Raw genomic sequence first — 18619 nt, 5'->3', positions numbered from 1 at the left:
CTCTACATATTACTGCAGTGGTGCAGCGGTAGCGATGTTGCCTTACAGCAAGAGGTTCTCCCGTTCGATTCTCGGCTGGAGTGCGGGGAGAGCCTTCTGTGTAGAGTCTACATGTCCTCCCTGCGGTTGGGTGGCGTTCAACAGACATGTGTAAATGGGCGTGCCTTTGTTGAAGGTTGGACGTCAAGCTGGCACCTCGGCATTCGTGAAAATCTACTGCCAATCATTAGCGGACTGGAGTTCCGCTGTGGCGACCCCTAACTGGGAAAAGCCAAAATACAAATAACAGGCTGTAGCTAAAAGCCTTTTAGTCCAGTGTTGTACCTTTAAACAAGTAAATAAAATGAAACAGCTAAAAGTTCCCACAATACCTTTTAAAATGGGCATCTCTGGTTTAGTGGATCTTAAGTGGTAGCAGAGAGAAATGAAAACTTGTTAATTACAACCTAGTGGTCTATTTGCATATTTTCTAGTATGTACCAATTTATTTCTGTTGTTAATAATGTGCCTTTTAACTCACACATATTGGGAGGGAGTGGCAATTAGACTTTCTATACCTCAGTATACCGATATAATTAGCTGTGTTTACTCATCCACATATAGACCTGGGTTTATAATAGAAACCCAGCAGCAAAGATGTGCACACACATCATTTACATAACGTGTAATGGGAGGGGACTTAGCTTAAAGTTGGAATTTCTCCAAGTGAGATTTGAAGAATGATTATAAAGCTACTACCACTGTCAGTAGATAATTACACTTAAAGTGATATACAATCTTGTTCTCATTGTAGTCTTTTTATTTCTAAGCCTGGCACAGACATTGGCTTGTTATATTAGCTGGTGACAGTTGTAAGATTTAAGCTGCATATCCATGACCAAGAGATCAACAGTAACCGATTCACAGCATTGCCTCCAGATTTGTATTCCATAATGTGCTATAAGTATAAATATTTAAACAAAATCTGTATTTTAAGATGTGGTTACATGTTTTTTTATCAGTAAATGTACATTTTAAATTATGAGACAGGGTATTTAAGGCTTTTTTTTTTAACCATTATCTAACGTAGTCCGATCCAAAAAATGTTAACGTAGCCCATGCTACTTAGTATTGTCATGCCTTATAAACAATACAGTAGCAGAAAAGTACACGTCCATGCTGAACTCCCTTTCCTCCTCCAGCTTTAGTGGTTGGTGGAGATACTCTTAACTCTTCAGTTTCAGATTACGATCCCACGCTCTTTAAACAGCTCATCCAGTCTCTCTTCCAAAATGGGCTGTGTACCTCTTAATCCTTTCACCACTTGTGAGGCCCAGACAAAGTACTCTTGTACACGTTTCTCTGTCCAACCTAGTTAGCAAAAAATAAACAAACAAACGTTTAGACAGCAACATTTTAAAATACAATAAAAACTACTGTTTGGTCACAGACACAAGCAGCCATCCTGTTAAACACAGTAGTGCCAAAAATAGTTGGGATAGTTACATCTAGCTTTAACATGCTAGACAAGTAGTTTACTCAGAAAATATTTTTATACTACAACCCACAGCAGATACTTTGAAGGTTTCTCAGGATTTTACATGGATTAAACCATTATATTTCAAGACTGTAAATGAATTTGGTTGTCTTGGTGGGTGAAAAGCATTTATTTCAGCTGATGTTACAAGGATGCCAAACCACAGTGCAGGATACAATAAAAGTGAAATGAGCCTTTTCATTAGTGGCTGCCAAGATGTTTCAGTACAGAAACTTGGATTTTGAGATGTGTGGGAGGGGAATATGACAGAAGTAATAAATGACCGGGCTACATACTTCAGTAAAAACTCTGAAGTATACAACATAAGATATGATTTTCTCTGTTCAGCTCATTAAGAAAATACAACTTGAAAAAGAAAGACTAAAAGGACAAACCTTGATCTGTCACAACATGTGAAATCGGGGCATGCCTGAGGACTTTAAATAATGGAGGTGTATTTGAATTTCTGCCTGTTGTCCACATTACTCAAAAAAATGTTCTATTACAAATTATTTATTGAAATTCTAAGACTTGTTCATTAGGAGTTTGTTTTAGTGATTTTGTCTAGATGTGAGGAATACAGTAGGTTTATTGTTGCTAAGATTGCTGCACTTCAAGGTAAGGAAGTGTAGTCTTCCACCTTACTCTCTCTTCAAGCCCTACAGACAGAAAAGTTTAGATGTGTATTGTATACTTTGCTCTACATCAGAGGTGTTAAGAAGATGGGGCAGTGTGTTTATATGGAAATGAGCTCTGCAATTGCTTGTAAAGGTCAAACAAGACTTGCATGGATGCTATTTGGAGAAGCTGCTGATTCCGAATTAGTTATCATAATCCCTCACTCTAATTACCCCGTTTTATGGGTGCTCAGCAGCAAGAGCTGACTGGATGTTAGAAGAGATAGTGTTCCAACATTTCCTTTCCAATGGCATTTCTGACATTTAGTAATGGTGCTTTGTGCAAACAATATAACAGTAACAGTGATGTACATTTGTTTTTTATTTTGTTAAAGTTTTAATCAATGTATTCCTTATTTTTTTTCATCTGTAGAACTGACACTTATGTACCATTGTGTATTGGGGGCCCCTATGTAATGGCTTCATTCAAATCTTGTTAGGTTATGCATAATGTTATAGTAATTAGAACATAGTGTAGATTTAGTACTTTTTTATATATCTGCTGACAGAATGTTACTGAAGACAGACCATTTCTTTTGCTGAGTAAATGGACAACGTGTGAACAATTTACATACCTAGTGGATTCTCAAGTACACAGAAAAGTGTGCACCTTGAACAAAGTTATTTTCAAAAGTGATTCTGCACTACAAAGCTACAAAAGGTAGCAGAATAATAAATAAGGAGGAAATTCATGTTTTATAGTCCAAGAAGGCCACTACTTCAGGCTTCCTGTAGCTAAATACTATTAACAAGCAAACCAGAAAATGTGGTAAACTAACTGGTACTTCACTACATTAGAAAAATAAGTAGAGTTCTGTCTCTAACTCATACCACTTTATGATTTGTGTATTGACCAGTTAAAAATATGTCTTATACAGGATATCTGCAGGATTACCTGAAATTCATATCTAGCTGTCTTAACAATATTTCCCTTTCTTTATTATGTCACTTGTTTTACAAATACTAAGCAAGAAAGCTAACAGCAGAATCTTATCTGGAAGGATAAATATGACAAACACAGAACTAAGTTATATGCATGCAGAACTTTTAGGTTTACTTATCTGTTAACCAGTTCCACAGACTGATCTAAAGGACTTTTAATTTCAGTCACAAATTAGGCCCATGGGAGAAAATACATGAAACAGCAAAAACTAGCAAGTGAACACGAGGCAGTAAAATAAATTCACAGAATGTTGCAAATGTAAATACACAGTAACATGATATGAAATGGAATGAGATGCTACAGTTTCTTCCTGCACAGATATACAGTGAACAAACAGGAGTAACTAAGTTACATTCGATATCAAATGTTCTTCATGTGATGAGATGTAGCAGCTTCTGCCTGCACAGATATACATATACTGACACACAAGTAACTAGGTTAAGTTAGGTACCAAAGGTTTTCCATTTGCCACTGCACTTCTGTCATTTGACGTTTTTTTCTCTAAGACATCAAATTAAAAACACCTACAGTACACACACCAACCAAGCTCATTAAGCAGAGACAGGGCAGTATAAGAAGACCGGTAAACCTAGGCGGTATGCCTGTCAGTGAGATTGCCAATCTGTCTTCCATGCACAGAAAGTAAGACATTGGGCTGCAAGCCTGTAAAACAGTGCACTGCACTCTAGCTAGGAACAGCAAGTGTACTTCCACTTACCTTTAGGGTGTAGCGCAGCATGTCTACAGGCCAGTGAGGAAATCTTTTCTAGTTTCCTAATGAATGACAGTCATGGCACTTGGCTTTCTCCTCCTTCCATAGCCAACATTCTTAGATGCCAGGAAGTGGAAGGAAACAAAAAGTCAATGAGGCATGCATACAGAAAAAAATCAAGCTACCTTCCAATTTGAGTGCGTGTCTAATTTTCTTTGTTTTAAAGCACATCTTAAATACTTTAAGAGCAAGGTAAAAGAGAACCGCAGAGGAGAGTGAAACGTTACCATGCAGTCTGGGTCTCTACTGTAATTCATAGACTTGTACTTGTAAGTTCAAGACTTGGAATTATGAAAAAATAACAGCAGATACAGGAGAAAATCAACAGTGTAAAACACTGCTAGTCTCCTTTAAAGTTGCTTTTTTTGGGGGAGGGGGGCAAGCTCCCACTGCACCCCACACCTCCAAAATTATACACTAACTCCGCGACTGCCACACCTAAGAAAAAAATAAATACTCCAAGAAATGGTAATTTTGGACTCTGTATATGTAAGTTCACATCTTTGTTCATTCAGTCTCACTATTCCTAAACTTGCAGTAATGAGTCTCAGAATATCGGACAGTTACCTGCAGAATGATCATTATGAAGTGTATAATTTTTTTTATCTGTCATTGATTGATTCATCCTCCTCTGCCATCAGGACAAACCCCCCAGCAACCAACCTAGGTAGTCACAGGAAAGAGCACCTTGGATGATGGCAGTTCCCAACGTCAAAGCTGACCTAGAGATATCAGCCAGCTTGCAGTGTTTCACAAAGAAAAAATATGCCCACTGATGCCCAAGTAGCAGTTCTACACACAATCTATGGAAGCATTATGAAAGGCCTGAGAAGTGAATACTGCTCTGGTAGAATGTATTCTATGTTTACTTGGAAGAGATCTGCTACACTTTATATATATATATATATATATATATATATATATATATATATATATATATTGGAGGGCCATCTTGCCAATGTTCCTTCTGAAACTTTAGTACCAAGCTTGTTTGGAAGCAAAAGATACAAATACCTGCACACCTTTTCTGAAGTAGTTGCTACTATGAAGCAAAACATAGCTGTCTGTGTATCACCAAGCAATGGACACTCCCCACTCACACACACACAATATAAATAGTTATGAAAGAAAACAAGGAACATAATGATTTGGATAACGTTGGACTTTGGTGTACATTGCTACCCTATCCTTATGAAGTATAGTGCACGGGAACTTGACAATCAAGGCTTGCATTCCGGAAATATACCTGGCTGACATAATAGCTACTAGGAAAAAAAAAGGTTTCCAGGAGAGGTACTTAACTCCTTCCTGATGGCCGGTTCCAAGGTAGGGGATGGGGCTTAGTCAACTGTTCTTACATAAAACTGAGATCATATGAAGGAATTGGTTCTTTTATCAATGGTCTAAAAATATTCCCTTTATAAAAGTTTTGTGAACTTTAACAGAAGCCAAAGATGAATTCTGACATCTCAAATGAACGCTAGAAATAGTTGCCATGTGAACTTTACAAGAAAAAAAAAACTTGAGCCTATTTTGAAAATGTGCACCACACAGTTTAAAACTGCTGCAATTAGAATGGAAGAGAGTCCAAGGTCCTCCACCATCACCCATACCACAAACAATGTCCATTTATCTTTGAACATTTTTTTTCTAGTATTAGGCTCCTGGGTAGACGAATGGATGTGGACCACACTATCGGGGTAAGTAAGGTCCACAGCCATCCATGGCAATGGAGATGATATGTGGTAAACTTGATGGCATGGCAAATTTTCAGCCTGAGGGTTCTGTCCAGGAGATGAATAAAAGAGGAAACTACACCTATAGAGGTCAATATGGAGCAACAAGAATTAGTTTAGCCTTGCTCATCAGGGTTTTCTGCAGAAACCTGGGCATGAGGGGAAAAGAAAGGCAAACATACAGGAAACCACAAAGCCACTGCTGGACTAAGCCATCCCTGGGCCACCAGCATGGAGGGGGAATCAGAAGAAAAAAAGACTCTGCATCTGGTACTGGTTGGGCTGGCAAAAAGATCGTAGTGATGCTTCTTCCACTGGCAAAAAAGAACTTTCACCACTGGCAAGCTGAGGAACCATTTGTGGCAACAAGATGGTCCTGTCTGCCAGCGGAGTGTCTTCTGCTGGTATGTGGACTGCTAGAGAAAAGAGTTTTGAGAATATGACCCACTCCCAAAGCCGCTTCAACTCTCAACAAAGGGGATATAAACAGATTCCCTCACTTCCCTCCCCTACTTGTTAACATACCACACTACTGGCATGCTGTTACTCTCTCTGGAAGCGAATTATGAGTGGGTCTGCTAAGTGAGGAGGGCTGCCATAATCTGTAGGACATTTATGTGTAGACTTGTGTCTAACTATGATCAGACACTTTCTAGACATTCCACCCTGCATAGACCTCCTACCCTGAGGCTGAAGCATTCATCTGTGACCATCACTAGGAAGTCGTGAAGAAGGAAGGGACTGCCAGTGCAGAAGCTGGTGGCATGGGAAAGCCACCAAGTATGATATTTGTGATGCATCTGATTTCCTTATTGGACTGGAAAGCAGGTCTGTGGATTGATTCCATTGAGTCCCTAGCATTCATTAAAGGACTCCTATATGATAATGCATGTATGATATCACAGAAAGTACATTTGTGTACACTTACCATAAATGTAGATGTTTGAGTGTATTCACTGTTGCAGTTATCACACACGGGTTATCTGCCTGCAGGTAGCCCTCAGTCAGCCCGAATACCAGAGTCTTGGGATTTCTGTGGCGGATGCTGTTGCCTCTTCCATGACATCAGGACGTCAGGGGTATAAAACATGCAGCCGCCATTACATCAGTTTTTCTTGCCCCAGATGTCAGGAACCCCCAAAATAGGAAGCAATTACATGGTGTGGAACACCTCTAGTAAAATGTAAATACCATAGCCATAAGATATGGGCAAAAAGATGATAGGCAGAAAATCTAGAAAAGTCACGGGACTGGAGGGGAGGGTAACCAGGACTGCAACAATGAATACACTCGAACATCTACATTTATGGTAAGTGTACACAACTGTACTATGTTCTTCGTGTTTCACTGTTGCAGTCATCACACTTGGGTTGATTCCCAAAGCTGAGTAAGGGTGGAGGCAGTCAAGAAGTATTAGGGCTGACTAGCAAGCCTTGTAAGACCGCTGTGGCAAATCCAACTCTAGATTTAGAAAGGACAGGTTAAGTGGTAATGCTTGGTGAAAGTGTGTACATAACTCCAGGCTGCAGCTTCCAGGATGTCCCTGGTAGGGACTCCCCTGAGAAATGCTGTAGAAGTTGAGGTAGCCCTAGTGGAATGAGTTCTGATCCCCTGTGGGGTAGGTTTCTCCATGGTGTTTGTAGCAGAGATGGATGCAGTGTGCTATCTATTTTGAAATGGCCTTGCCCTCTGCCCCTGTAGCCAAGCTGACTAGCAGCTGGCCATATTTTCTGAAAGGCTTAGTCCTGTCAAAGTAGAACCTGAGCTGTCTGTGCACGTCCAAGGAGTGCAGGATCCTCTTCCCTTTATTCTGAGGATTAGGGAAAAAGGTTGGTAAATGGATGGATTGGTTCAAGGCCACACTGGATACCTCTCCTTGGGCATAAATGATGGGTTAGTCCAGATGGAGACCCTGTAAGCCTGGAAAATAATGAAGGGTTCCACAGCCATTAGTGCCTGAAGCTCAGACACTCTTCTTGCTGAAGTGATGGCTAGAAGTAAGACTGTTTACCAAGAGAGGAATTTTAACTCTGCTGTAGCAGCAGGTTCAAAAGGGAGAAGCGTGCGCTTCTTTAGTACAAAGAAAAGATCCCAGGCAGAAGTGGGGGCTCTTCTCGGAGGTCTTAAATTGTTAGCTCCTCTCAGGAACTGTTTGATCAGAGGGTGAGAAAAAAGAGGTGACTCCATATTTTAATGAGCTGAGATGGCCGAGGCATGAATCTTAATTGATGAGAAGGAAGGCCATTGTGGAACAGCTCTGCTAGGTAATCTAGAATTTGAGGTAAGGAGGGCACTGCTGTACCCTTTCCTAGAGACTGGCTCCAAAAACATATCTTTTCCACTTTTCTGAATAAGATTTCCTAGTACTAGGCCTTCTGGCCTCAAGGATGATGTCCAGCACCTGTTTGCTGAGAGTTGCTGGTGGTGTGTTCAGGGAAGAAGCCAGGCTGCAAGTTTCAGTGTTTGCAGCTGAGGTTGCAAAATCTGTCCAAGGGGGTCTGATGTAGGTGCCAGGGTGGCACTGCTGTCAGACTGCGTAGGAGTGGGTACAAGTGCTGGCTTAGCCAATCTGGTGCAGTACAGATTACCCTTGGTCTGTCCTGCTTGATCTTGAGTTGTACTTTTGAGAGGAGTGGCAGAGGGGAAAGGCATAAATTGAGAGGTTTTCCCATGTAAGGGATAGAACATCCACTCGCCATGCCTGGCTGTGGGGATTTCTGGTGCAAACTTTGCTCAATCGATGGTTTTGGGGAGAGGCAAAGAGATCTACCGCTGGTGTCCCCCACCTGCTGATTAGAGGTTTGAATGAGTTGGTTTCAGTTTACACTCGTGTGGGTCCAGTTGCTTTCTGCTTAAGTCATCTGCCTGTCGATTTTGTTTGCCTGGCAGGAATTGAGCTTGCAGGTGCACTTGGTTGCTGAAGGCTGTGTTCCACAGGGCCATGGCTAACCTGCGGAGTGCGTAGGAATGAGTCCCCCCCTGCTTGTTTATGTACCACATAACTGTGGTGTTGTCTGTCTTTATCAAGAGTTGTTCTGGAAGGAAAAGGTATTTGAAGGCTGTCAGAGCATTCTGTACAGCTAACATTTCTTTTTGATTGATATGCAGGTGAATTGGTCCTGGGCTCCATTTGTCTAGAATGCCTTTGTCTGCCATGTGAGCCCCCATGCATAGTCTGATGCGCCCATTGACGGGTTTGGGCGGCGAGGGGTTGAGTGAAAGGAAGTCCCTTGTTGTGGTTGCAAGCCTCTGCCCACCAAAGGAACTCTGCCCTTAGACAAGAAATGATAGGAATCAGTGTTTCCAAGTCCTGCGAGTGCTGACACCAGAGACTTTTTAAGTACGACTGAAGTTTCCTCGTATGTAGTCTTGCATATGGAATTAGTAGAATGTATGAGGCTATGAACCCTAGGGCTTGCAGTATTTTCCTTGCAGTAGCTGGGTCATGGAGGCTATTAGTTTGAAGTAGTTTGTCAAATGAACTGCTTTTCTGGAGTGAGGAATGCCATTTGGGAAGTTGTGTTCAAGCTTGCTCCCAGGAATACAATCATTTGGCTGGGCACCAGATGTGATTTCTTTTCATTGATGGTGTACCCCAGAGAAGTTAGAAGTCTCTTTCCAAATCCCAGGTTCTGAAGTAGCAATTCCTGACTATTCGCCTGAATCAGGCAATTGTCCAAGTATGGGTAAATTTGAATATTTCTCTGCCTGCAGTATGCAATGGCTGGAGCCAGGCATTTCGTGAATACCCTGGGCGCAGTAGATAGGACAAAGGGAAGTGCAGAGAACTGATAGTGCATAGAGCCTGCCCTGAAACGTAGATATTTCCTGCAAGATTTCCTTATGGGGATGTGCAGATAAGCATCTTTTAAGTGTAGGGTTACTAGCCAGGAGTCCTTGGCTAGCATAGGAAGCAGCTGTTGTAGTGTTTGCCTTTTGAATTTTGGGACCAACAGGAAGGTGTTGCGAATAGACAGATCCATAGGGCACCATGACTTCTCTTTTCCAGTCTGGATAGGAACAGTTTGAATAACCCTGATACTGAGAAGAGAAAGTACTTGCTTTTGAGCCTCTGCCCACTGGTTTGGAGGAAGGTCTGGCACCCCGCTTGGGGTTGGCAGAGAGTGGAAGTAGAATCTGTATCCCTGGGATACAATTCTTAGGACTCATTGGTCCTGGGTAATGGACATCCCATTTTGTAGCATGCAGAGCAAGTTTTCCTCCTAGGGTGCAAGTACTTGGGCATGGCTGGGAAGAATGACAGACAAGTCATTGTGAACTTTCTCCATAAGGGGGAGGCTTACCACTCCTGATTTTGGAGGTGGGAGCACTCCATTGCTTAGATCTCTGGATACCCTGAGACTGTAGTCTTGGTGGTCTGTTGCCCCTGGGTTTGGACTGAGAAGGCCTGGAAAGGACCAGTTTTTAGAAGGCCAATGCCTACTGAATCTAGATGGTTGTACCTGCAAAACACCTAACAGTTTGCAGAGATTTAGCTTTTTCCTCCATCTTTTTAAGACCATCTTCTGCTTTTGTGCCAAACAAGCATTCCTGGTTTAATAGAGCATCTAGCAATTTTGCTTTGACATGGTCTGTTAAGATTTGTTCCTTCAGCCAAGTATGCCTTCTAAGTACAGACCTAGTGACAGCAGCCCTGCAAGATGCTTCTAAGGCATCAAAACCACCCTGCAAAGTATGTTTGCTAACTTGGTTTGCAGAATGCATTAACTCTTGTAAACCTTTATTCTCTGCACAATCTGGAAGCAACAACATTTTCTGTTTAATTAGTTCCATGAAATGCTGCTACTTCAACATGTGAAACTGGCAATTTAAAGCCCATATGGCAAGAGTTGCAGAGGTGTATACCTTCTTACCCCATCTGTCTAAAGCTCTAGAATCCCTGTCTGAAGGGGTAGGGTTTTTGGCTGTAGTGGCCTTAATACCTCTAGGTCCCTAGGAAATGGTCTCGGGATCTGCAGTGGGATTCTTAAAGAGAAATTTGTATGAGTCAGGTACTCTGTAGTACCTGTCGGGCTTTCTAGGAGCTGGTGGTAAAGAATCAAGAGTAAGACTGGACTCCATGAAGACATCATCTACAATATCCAGGACAGGGGGTATAGCTAGAGGCCTGTGCTGAGGCAAGTCTAAAAATTCTCTGAGTCTTTCTGGACTGTGGGTAGTCCTGGCATTCTCAGCGGAAATGCTCTCTTAAGTTATGCAAGGCTTCACCAAAAGAAAAGTCCTCTGGAGGGGAGGCAGAGGGAATGGAATCCTCTGCATCTGAATCCTCATAGGTAGATAAGGGAATGTCCTGGTAATCAGAGGGATCACAGTCATCGGACTCACAACGGTCTGTAGAATCAGAAGGAAAATCAGTCCTTTGTCTTATAGAGGAGAAGGCTGGGCTGGCTACCCCTAATTAAAGTTATAAGGTCTTCAGCCATTCTAAGCATTTGTTTCCGTGGCATGGGAGCTTGAGAATGTGCTTTGGTCATCGGTTTTCTAGGCATAGTGCGAACTCTGAGCCTGAGAAATTCTGTAGTTTTAAGTCAAAAATGAAGAAGTCGGTTTAATCTGAACATCGGAAAGGTTGGAATGTACCCTCAGAAGCCGGTGCCTGCACAGCAACTCTGGACCCATCCTAGGTAGACACATCCGCAGGTTCCATAGTCGAAGAAGCAACTCGCGGCATACCGGACTCCGAAAGGGTCTCAGCAGAGGCCTGCAAATCTGTAGAAGCGGGTATCAGGGGCTGCGAAGGCACCTCACTGAGTACCGGTCTATGCAGTCTCTCTCTGTCTTTATCCTTACGTTTTTTCGGAAGATCGGTAGTCGGATGGCTTATCGAAGCCATTTCAGAATACGGAGAATGAGAGCGAAAGAATTATTGACAAAGATAGCCCGACAACAAATAGTTCCGGCGTTAAAAAGGCACAAAACCGACAGCGAGGAAAGTACAGTTTTGTACCTACCATAAATGTAGATGTCCGATAGGCATGCATCTGCAGTCCTTACAAATGGGTTGTCCTGTCGTCAGGCAGCCCTTCGGTCGGCCGGATTCCAAAGTCTGGGTCTGGCCTCGGCTGGTGTTGCACTTCACCCGACGTCATAGCTGCAGTTCTTCGGGTATAAAGGCATCAGCCGACACCATTTTCCTCAGTGTTTCTTGTCCCAGATGCCAGGTGCCCTCTAGGAAGGCTAAATTTGGATAAATGCAAATGGTTCCAAATAGTAGAGAGCAAACAAAAATTAAGCATGTATGTACATATATACAAACAAATACACCATAATAGATTCCCCCAGCTAGCTACAAGATGGGCAAATACCCTAGGAGTACCACAGAGGGGAAGGAGGGTGGGTAATCCTGACTGCAGATGCATGCCTATCGGACATCTACATTTATGGTAGGTACAAAACTGTACTATGTCCTTCAAGGATGCATCTGCAGTCCTTACAAATGGGTAGAATACCATAGCCAAACTGGGGGAGGAGGAGTAATAAGATTATGGTGTAGTTAAGATCCCTTGCAAAACAGCAGTGGCAAAACCTGCTCGGGATCTGGAGTATAAAGGTAAATTATAATGCTTGGCAAATGTATGCACGGAGCTCCAAGTAGCAGCCTCTAAAATGTCTTTGGTAGCCACTCCTCCCCAAAAAGCTGTGGTAGTGGCTGCAGCTCTTGTAGAGTGAGGCCTGATGTTTTCTGGAGTTTTCTTCCCATGGTAGGAGTAACAAAATCTAATGCAATTTCCTATCCACTTAGAGATTGTCTGTTTTGAAATTGCTTTTCCTTCCATTCCTGTTGCATATGCTACCAGAAGCTGGTCAGTTTTTCTATTGCTCTTGGTTCTGTCCAGGTAGTAACGTAATTGTCTATGTACATCCAAGGTATGCAACAGTCTTTCTCCCCTGTTCTGTGGGTTGGGGAAGAAAGTAGGTAGGTGGATAGCCTGATTTAAAGATACCCTGGAAACCACCTTTGGCATAAAAGTAGGATTAGTTCTCATGGATACTCTATCTTGATGGAAGATCAGGAAGGGCTGTACTGCCATTAATGCCTGTAGCTCAGATACCCTTCTGAAGTGATTGCAAGCAGGAAAGCAGTTTTCCATGATAAGTATTGTAATTCTGCTGTTGCTGCTGGTTCGAAAGGAGGGAGTGTCAACTTTTCTAGCACAAAGTTCAAGTCCCATGCTGGCAATGGTGGCTTCCTAGGTGGTTTTACATTTTTAATTCCTCTCAGAAACTGCCTGAGCAGAGGATGTGAGAAGACTGGAGGATCCAAGTTGTATTCTGCTGAAATAGCTGATGCATGAATTTTAATGGAAGAATAGGACAGGCCGTTGTGGAAGAGCTCTGCCAAGTATTCCAGGATGTTAGCTATGTTTACCAGTGACACATTCTCTTTTTCAGAACTCCAGATGAGATATCTTTTCCATTTTGCTGAATAATTTTTTCTTGTTGGGGGTCTGCGAGCCTCCAAGATAATGTCTTTAACCCTTTGAGATAGATCTGGGTTATTTGGTCTTATGCAATGTTCCAGGCAGCCAGTTGCAGTGTTTTCAGGCTTGGATGCAGGGTCTTGAAGTTGTTCTGTGTTAACAGCAAGGGAACTAGGGGCAGAGGCCATATTTGTTCCCGAGACATACTCCTCAGTAATGGGTACCAATGTTGCCTTGGCCAGTCTGGAGCTATCAGGATGATCCTTGGACGGTCTTCTTTGATTTTCAATAGCACCTTGTGCATCAAAGGAAGAGGTGGGAATGCATAAGCTGTCAGGTTTTTCCAACTGAAAGACAGGGAGTCCACTTTCCAAGCAAGTGGGTGGTACGTCCTTGTGCAGAATTTTTTCAGTTGGTGATTGTGTGGGGATGCAAATAAGTCTATTTCTGGTAGTCCCCATTTCCTTGTAATGGTTTTGAAGATGTCCGGATGCAGCATCCATTCGTGGTAGTTCTGCTTAGGATGTCTGCTAGTATATTTTCTTTTCCTGGCACAAAAATGGCTTGTAACTGAATGTTGAAGCTCAGTGCCACATTCCAGAGGTCCATCGCCATCCGGCATAGAGGGTATGAATGTGTGCCTCCCTGTTTGTTGATGTACCACATAACTGTGGTGTTGTCTGTCCTTATCAGCAGTTGACCCTGTCGAAGAAATGGTCTGAATGCCTGAATTGCCAGCTTTACTGCCAGCATTTCTTTTTGATTTATGTGTAGGTGCAGCTGGTCTTGAGTCCATAAGCCTTGTATGCACTTGTCCAGCATGTGTGCTCCCCAACCGAGGTCTGAGGCGTCTGTTGTGATGGTCTGGCTTGGTTGAGTGGTGTGGAAGGGCAGTCCCTTGTTTGATTGACAGGCCTGAGCCCACCATTGGAATTCTTGCTTCAGGCATGGAATTATCGGAATTTGGGTTTCTAGGCTGTGCTTGTGCTGAGACCATAAATTCCTTAGGTACCATTGTAACTTTCTCATATGTAGTCTGGCATGTGGAATCAATATTATGCAGGATGCCATGTAGCTGAGAGCTTGTAGGACCTTTCTTGCTGTTAGCTGGTTCTGTTTTGTTAATGCCATGAAGTAGAAAGGGAGTTGCTCCTGTTTTTCTACTGTCAGGAATGCCATTTGTTTTGATGTGTCCAGATCTGCACCCAAGAAGGTTATCCTTTGGGATGGTATCAGTCTTGACTTTTTTATATTGACTGTGTATCCCAGGGCTTGTAGTAGTTGAATGACCCTTTGCAAATCTTTTGTTAATTTGTTCATGTTGTCCGCTTGTAACAGGCAGTCGTCCAGGTAAGGATAAATTTGAATTCCCTGAAGCCTGCAATGAGCAATTACTGATGCCAGGCATTTCGTGAATACTCTGGGCAGTAGATAAGCCAAAGGGCAATGCTGAGAATTGATAATGCTCTGATCCTGCAAGAAATCTGAGGTATCTTCTGCAATTTGGTCGTATGGGGACGTGCAGGTATGCCTCCTTGAGATCTAGAGTTACCAGCCAAGACTCCTTGCCCAGCATGGGAAGAAGCTGCTGTAGGGTCAGCATTTTGAATTTTGGAACAATGAGATATGTGTTTAAAGCGGACAGGTCGAGAATAGGTCTCCATTGGTTTTCTTTTCTTGGTACCAGGAAGAGTCTGGAGTAAAATCCTTGCCCTTGTTCCATAGATGGTACTCTTTCTACAGCTCTCATCCTTAGTAGGTGTGTTATTTGTTCTAGAGCTTCTGTCTTCTGATTTGGAGGTAGGTTTGGCATTCCTCTCTTCCTTGGTAGAGTATGGAAATGAAACCTGTAACCTTGGTCTATTGTTTGTAAAATCCGTTTGTCTCCTGTGATGTAATGCCAGTTTACTGAAAATAGGGCTAGCTTCCCGCCTAAGGGTGCCTCTAGTTGTTCCCTGGTAGGCGGTGCCAGAGCCAAGTTACTGTGATTGTCCGGTGGAAGTGGTGGTGGCTGGATCTGTGGCTGTACCTCGCTGGTTGTTTGCCTGCCACTGACGACCCCTGTAGGCACCTCTGGATTGACCCCTGCCTCTTGAGCGTCTATTCCTGCCTCTCGGAGGTCTGGAGGTGTCTGGAAAGGACCAATTCTTGGAAGGCCAGTTCCTGCTAAACCTTGGGGGCTGGACCTGCAAGAAATCCTTGACTGTCTGGACAGATTTTGCTTTCTCTTCCACTTTCTACAGTACCTGCTGTGCAGGGGAGCCAAACAAATTGAGCTTATCCATGGGAGCATCTAAGAGCTTTGATTTAACATGGTCTGGTAAGGACTGCTCTTTTAACCATGCATGTCTTCTGATCACTGTGCCAGTCATGGCTGATCTAAAGGAAGCCTCCAGTGCATCATAGCCGCATTTTAAGGAATGATTACTGACCTGCTGAATGTTATGTACCATTTCCTGTACAGATTTTTTGTCTAATGGTTCATCTGAGGACAGTTTTTTAGTTAACTGGTCTAACATAAATTCCTGATACTGAATCATGTGGAATTGACAGTTCAAGGCCCTAGCTGAAAGAGTAGCAGAAGTGTAAACTTTTTTACCCCATCTCTCTAAGGCCCTAGATTCCCTTTCAGAGAGGAGAGGGTTTTTGGTAGAGGTAGCTGCTACAGCCTTGGGTCCCTGGGAGATAGTTTCAGGGTCAGCCAAAGGGGCCTTATACAAATGATAATGTGTGTCCGGAACCCTGTAGTACCTATCGGGCTTAGCAGGGGCCGGAGGAAGAGAATCAGGAGCAGTACAAGCATCATTAAAAGCATCATCCACAACAGTAAGTACTGGAGGTATGGCTAAAGGTCTATGCTGTGGCAAATGCAAAAAGGTTCTAAGCCTTTTCCTAGAGTCTGAAAAATCCTGGCCCTGCCATTGAAATTGTTCCCTCATAGCATGCAAGGTTTCCCCAAAAGAAAATTCCTCAGGCGGAGAGGCAGAAGGAATGGACTCTTCTGCATCAGAGTCCTAATAAGGAGAAAAAGGGGTCTCTGGAGGGTTAGAAATATCTGATTCATCATAGGAACCATCTGAAGAAACTGTCTCAGGGGGCTCTACTCTAGTCCTCTTCTCTGGAGGTGGGTGAGAGGCCCTGTCTGGATGTGGTTGGGATCCCCGGATCAAAGAAATGAGATCCTCCGCTAGACTAAGCATTTGCGAACTAGAACTGGGCCTGTGAGAGGGGGTCTTAGCAGGCACAGTTTTGGTAGTTTTTGCTGCTTTAGCCCTGGCAAAGGCCTTAATCGACATGGATGCAGGAGGCCTAGCAGCTCCACGCAGGGTAGAAATATCCAAAGGGATAGTATCAGATAAATCCTGTGAACCTGCAGGAGCAGGTGGGATTTCAGTAGCAGATTCAGCCAAGCTGGATGAGGCCTTGGTAAGAGGTAAGTTTTCGGCCGAAGGAAGAACCGTGGACTCTGTTTCAGCCGAAACCGAGACACTCGGTTATTTAACCGCGGTTTCGCCGAACCGCGGACCGCGAGTGTCGGTCCTTTTCCTTGCGTTTTTTAGAAATTTGCGAAGTCGGAGGATCCGACGGCATAATGTAAGCAAAAGCAGAGCCGAAAAACTCTTCAGCAAATTCCGACCGACGTCTAAGCGTCCGTCGGTTGAAAGAAGCACAGGCTAGACAAGCTGCTACGTCGTGGTCTGGGCCTAAGCAAGGCAAGCAGTAAGAGTGGAAATCTTTATGAGGTATTTGTTTCCCACAATTTAAACAATTATTCACTTTTTCTGACATCGGCTGAGGCAAGAAAGAGTCCCCAACGGGGTACTTAGCTTTTTAGAAGTCTTCGGTACTTGTAATAGTAATCTTCTGGTTCTGACCGACCGGCACTTGCGAACAGCTTCTGCTTCGGGCGCCACGCGGCAAGAAAGACGGAGGAAAATGGCGTCGGCCGATGCCTTTATACCCGAAGAACTGCAGCTATGACGTCGGGTGAAGTGCGACACCAGCCGAGGCCAGACCCAGACTTTGGAATCCGGCCGACCAAAGGGCTGCCTGACGACAGGACAACCCATTTGTAAGGACTGCAGATGCATCCTTGAAGGACATCGTTGTGGTCTGGGCCTAAACAGGTGACGCAGTAAGAATGAAAATCTCTGTGAGGTATTTGCTTTCCACAGGCAAGACAATTGTTAACTTTTTCTGACATTGGTTAGAGCAAGAAAAAAGGATCCCCAACGGGGTACTTAGCTTTAGAAGACTTCAGGCTTGAAACTCGAAAAACGAAAGTTTCAGAAAGCGGCCGACCGGCACTTGCGGACTGCTTCGGGCTCCCACACAGCAAGAAAAGCTGACGTAATGGCATTGTCTGCATGTTTTATGCCCCTGACGTCCTGACATCATGGAAGAGGCGACAGCATCCGACGCAGAAATCCCAAAACAAGAAGTTATGTACTCACCATAATGTTCAATGTATGTAGTCCATCTCGCCTCACATTCTTACCCGTGGGTTCGGAGCCGAACTTCGGCTGTTGACCCCTGATTGAAAAGCATGGAGAGAAATTCCAGAACTGAAGAAATTGGAGCTGCATAAGGATCAATTTGTCTTGCATGAGTCAAGATGGCGAATCTTTTCCATTTACTGGAATAAATCTTTCTGTTCGAAGGCTTATGGTAAAAAGACAGAATACGAACCACTTCCTGAGAAAAATGATGAAGCCTGACTAGTGATGGAACTGGAGTAGCCAGGCTGTCAACTGGAGGGTCTGAAGAGAGGGATGGAACTGCCCTGACATATGCGTCAGTAGATCTGGCTGTGGGTCCAGAATCCAGGGGTCATCCATGAGATAGGGATGGAGAAAGGGGAACCAAATTTGACGAGGCCAGTGGGGAGCAATCAGAATCACTCTGCTTCCCAAGGATTGCGGTTTCTGAATAACCTTTGTCAGCAGAAGAACAGGCAGGAAGGCATAAAGTAGACTGGAGGGACAATCATGAACTGCAGCGTCCCTGGGGGACTCCCCCCTGAGGGGAGATAAGGGTGAAGTAGCTACTGCACTTGGTATTGAGGGGACTGGCAAATAGGTCGCAGCAAGGCTGACCCCATCTGCGGAAAATCTGCTCCGCAACCTGACTGTTCAGGGACCACTCGTGAGGCATCAGAATAGCTCTGCTCAACCTGTCGGCGATCACATTGGACTTCCCAGAATGTGCGTTGCTACAAGAAAATTTTGAGAAGACACTGCCCACTGCCACACTCGAATGGCCTCTCTGCAAAGGGGATACAACTTGGTTCCTCCCCGTTTGTTCAGATACCATACCACTGACATATTGTCTGAGTGGATTGCAATTGTCCCGAGAGGAAGAAAGCTCTGAAGTTCTTGCAACGCTACTAGCACTGCTCTCATCTCCAAGATATTGATATGCAGATGTATCTCGTGTTACTGCCATGTGCCTTGTACTGTCCTGCCGAGATACTGCCCCCCCACCCAATCTGGGAGGCATCCGTGGTCACTGTGGCAACAGGAGGGGATGGGAC

At 43.8% G+C, this 18619-nt stretch overlaps 1 protein-coding gene across 1 annotated transcript in view; it reads right to left on the bottom strand.

Annotated features, from left to right (window-relative positions):
* Positions 1–776: 776 nt before the first annotated feature.
* HDDC3 (HD domain containing 3) overlaps positions 777–18619 on the bottom strand; it is a 182503-nt gene continuing 164660 nt past the window's right edge. The window contains exon 4 of the mRNA XM_044078280.1: positions 777–1350. Coding sequence (XP_043934215.1) covers positions 1220–1350 — 131 coding nt within the window. The 3' untranslated portion in view covers positions 777–1219. The remainder of the gene's footprint in view (positions 1351–18619) is intronic.

The sequence above is a fragment of the Protopterus annectens genome, chromosome 7.part0, assembly GCF_019279795.1.
Source record: "Protopterus annectens isolate FY-2018-M chromosome 7.part0, PAN1.0, whole genome shotgun sequence".
Taxonomy (NCBI): domain Eukaryota; kingdom Metazoa; phylum Chordata; order Ceratodontiformes; family Protopteridae; genus Protopterus; species Protopterus annectens.
The sequence above is the reverse complement of the archived record's forward strand: the minus strand, read 5'-3'. Positions and strand labels throughout refer to the sequence as shown.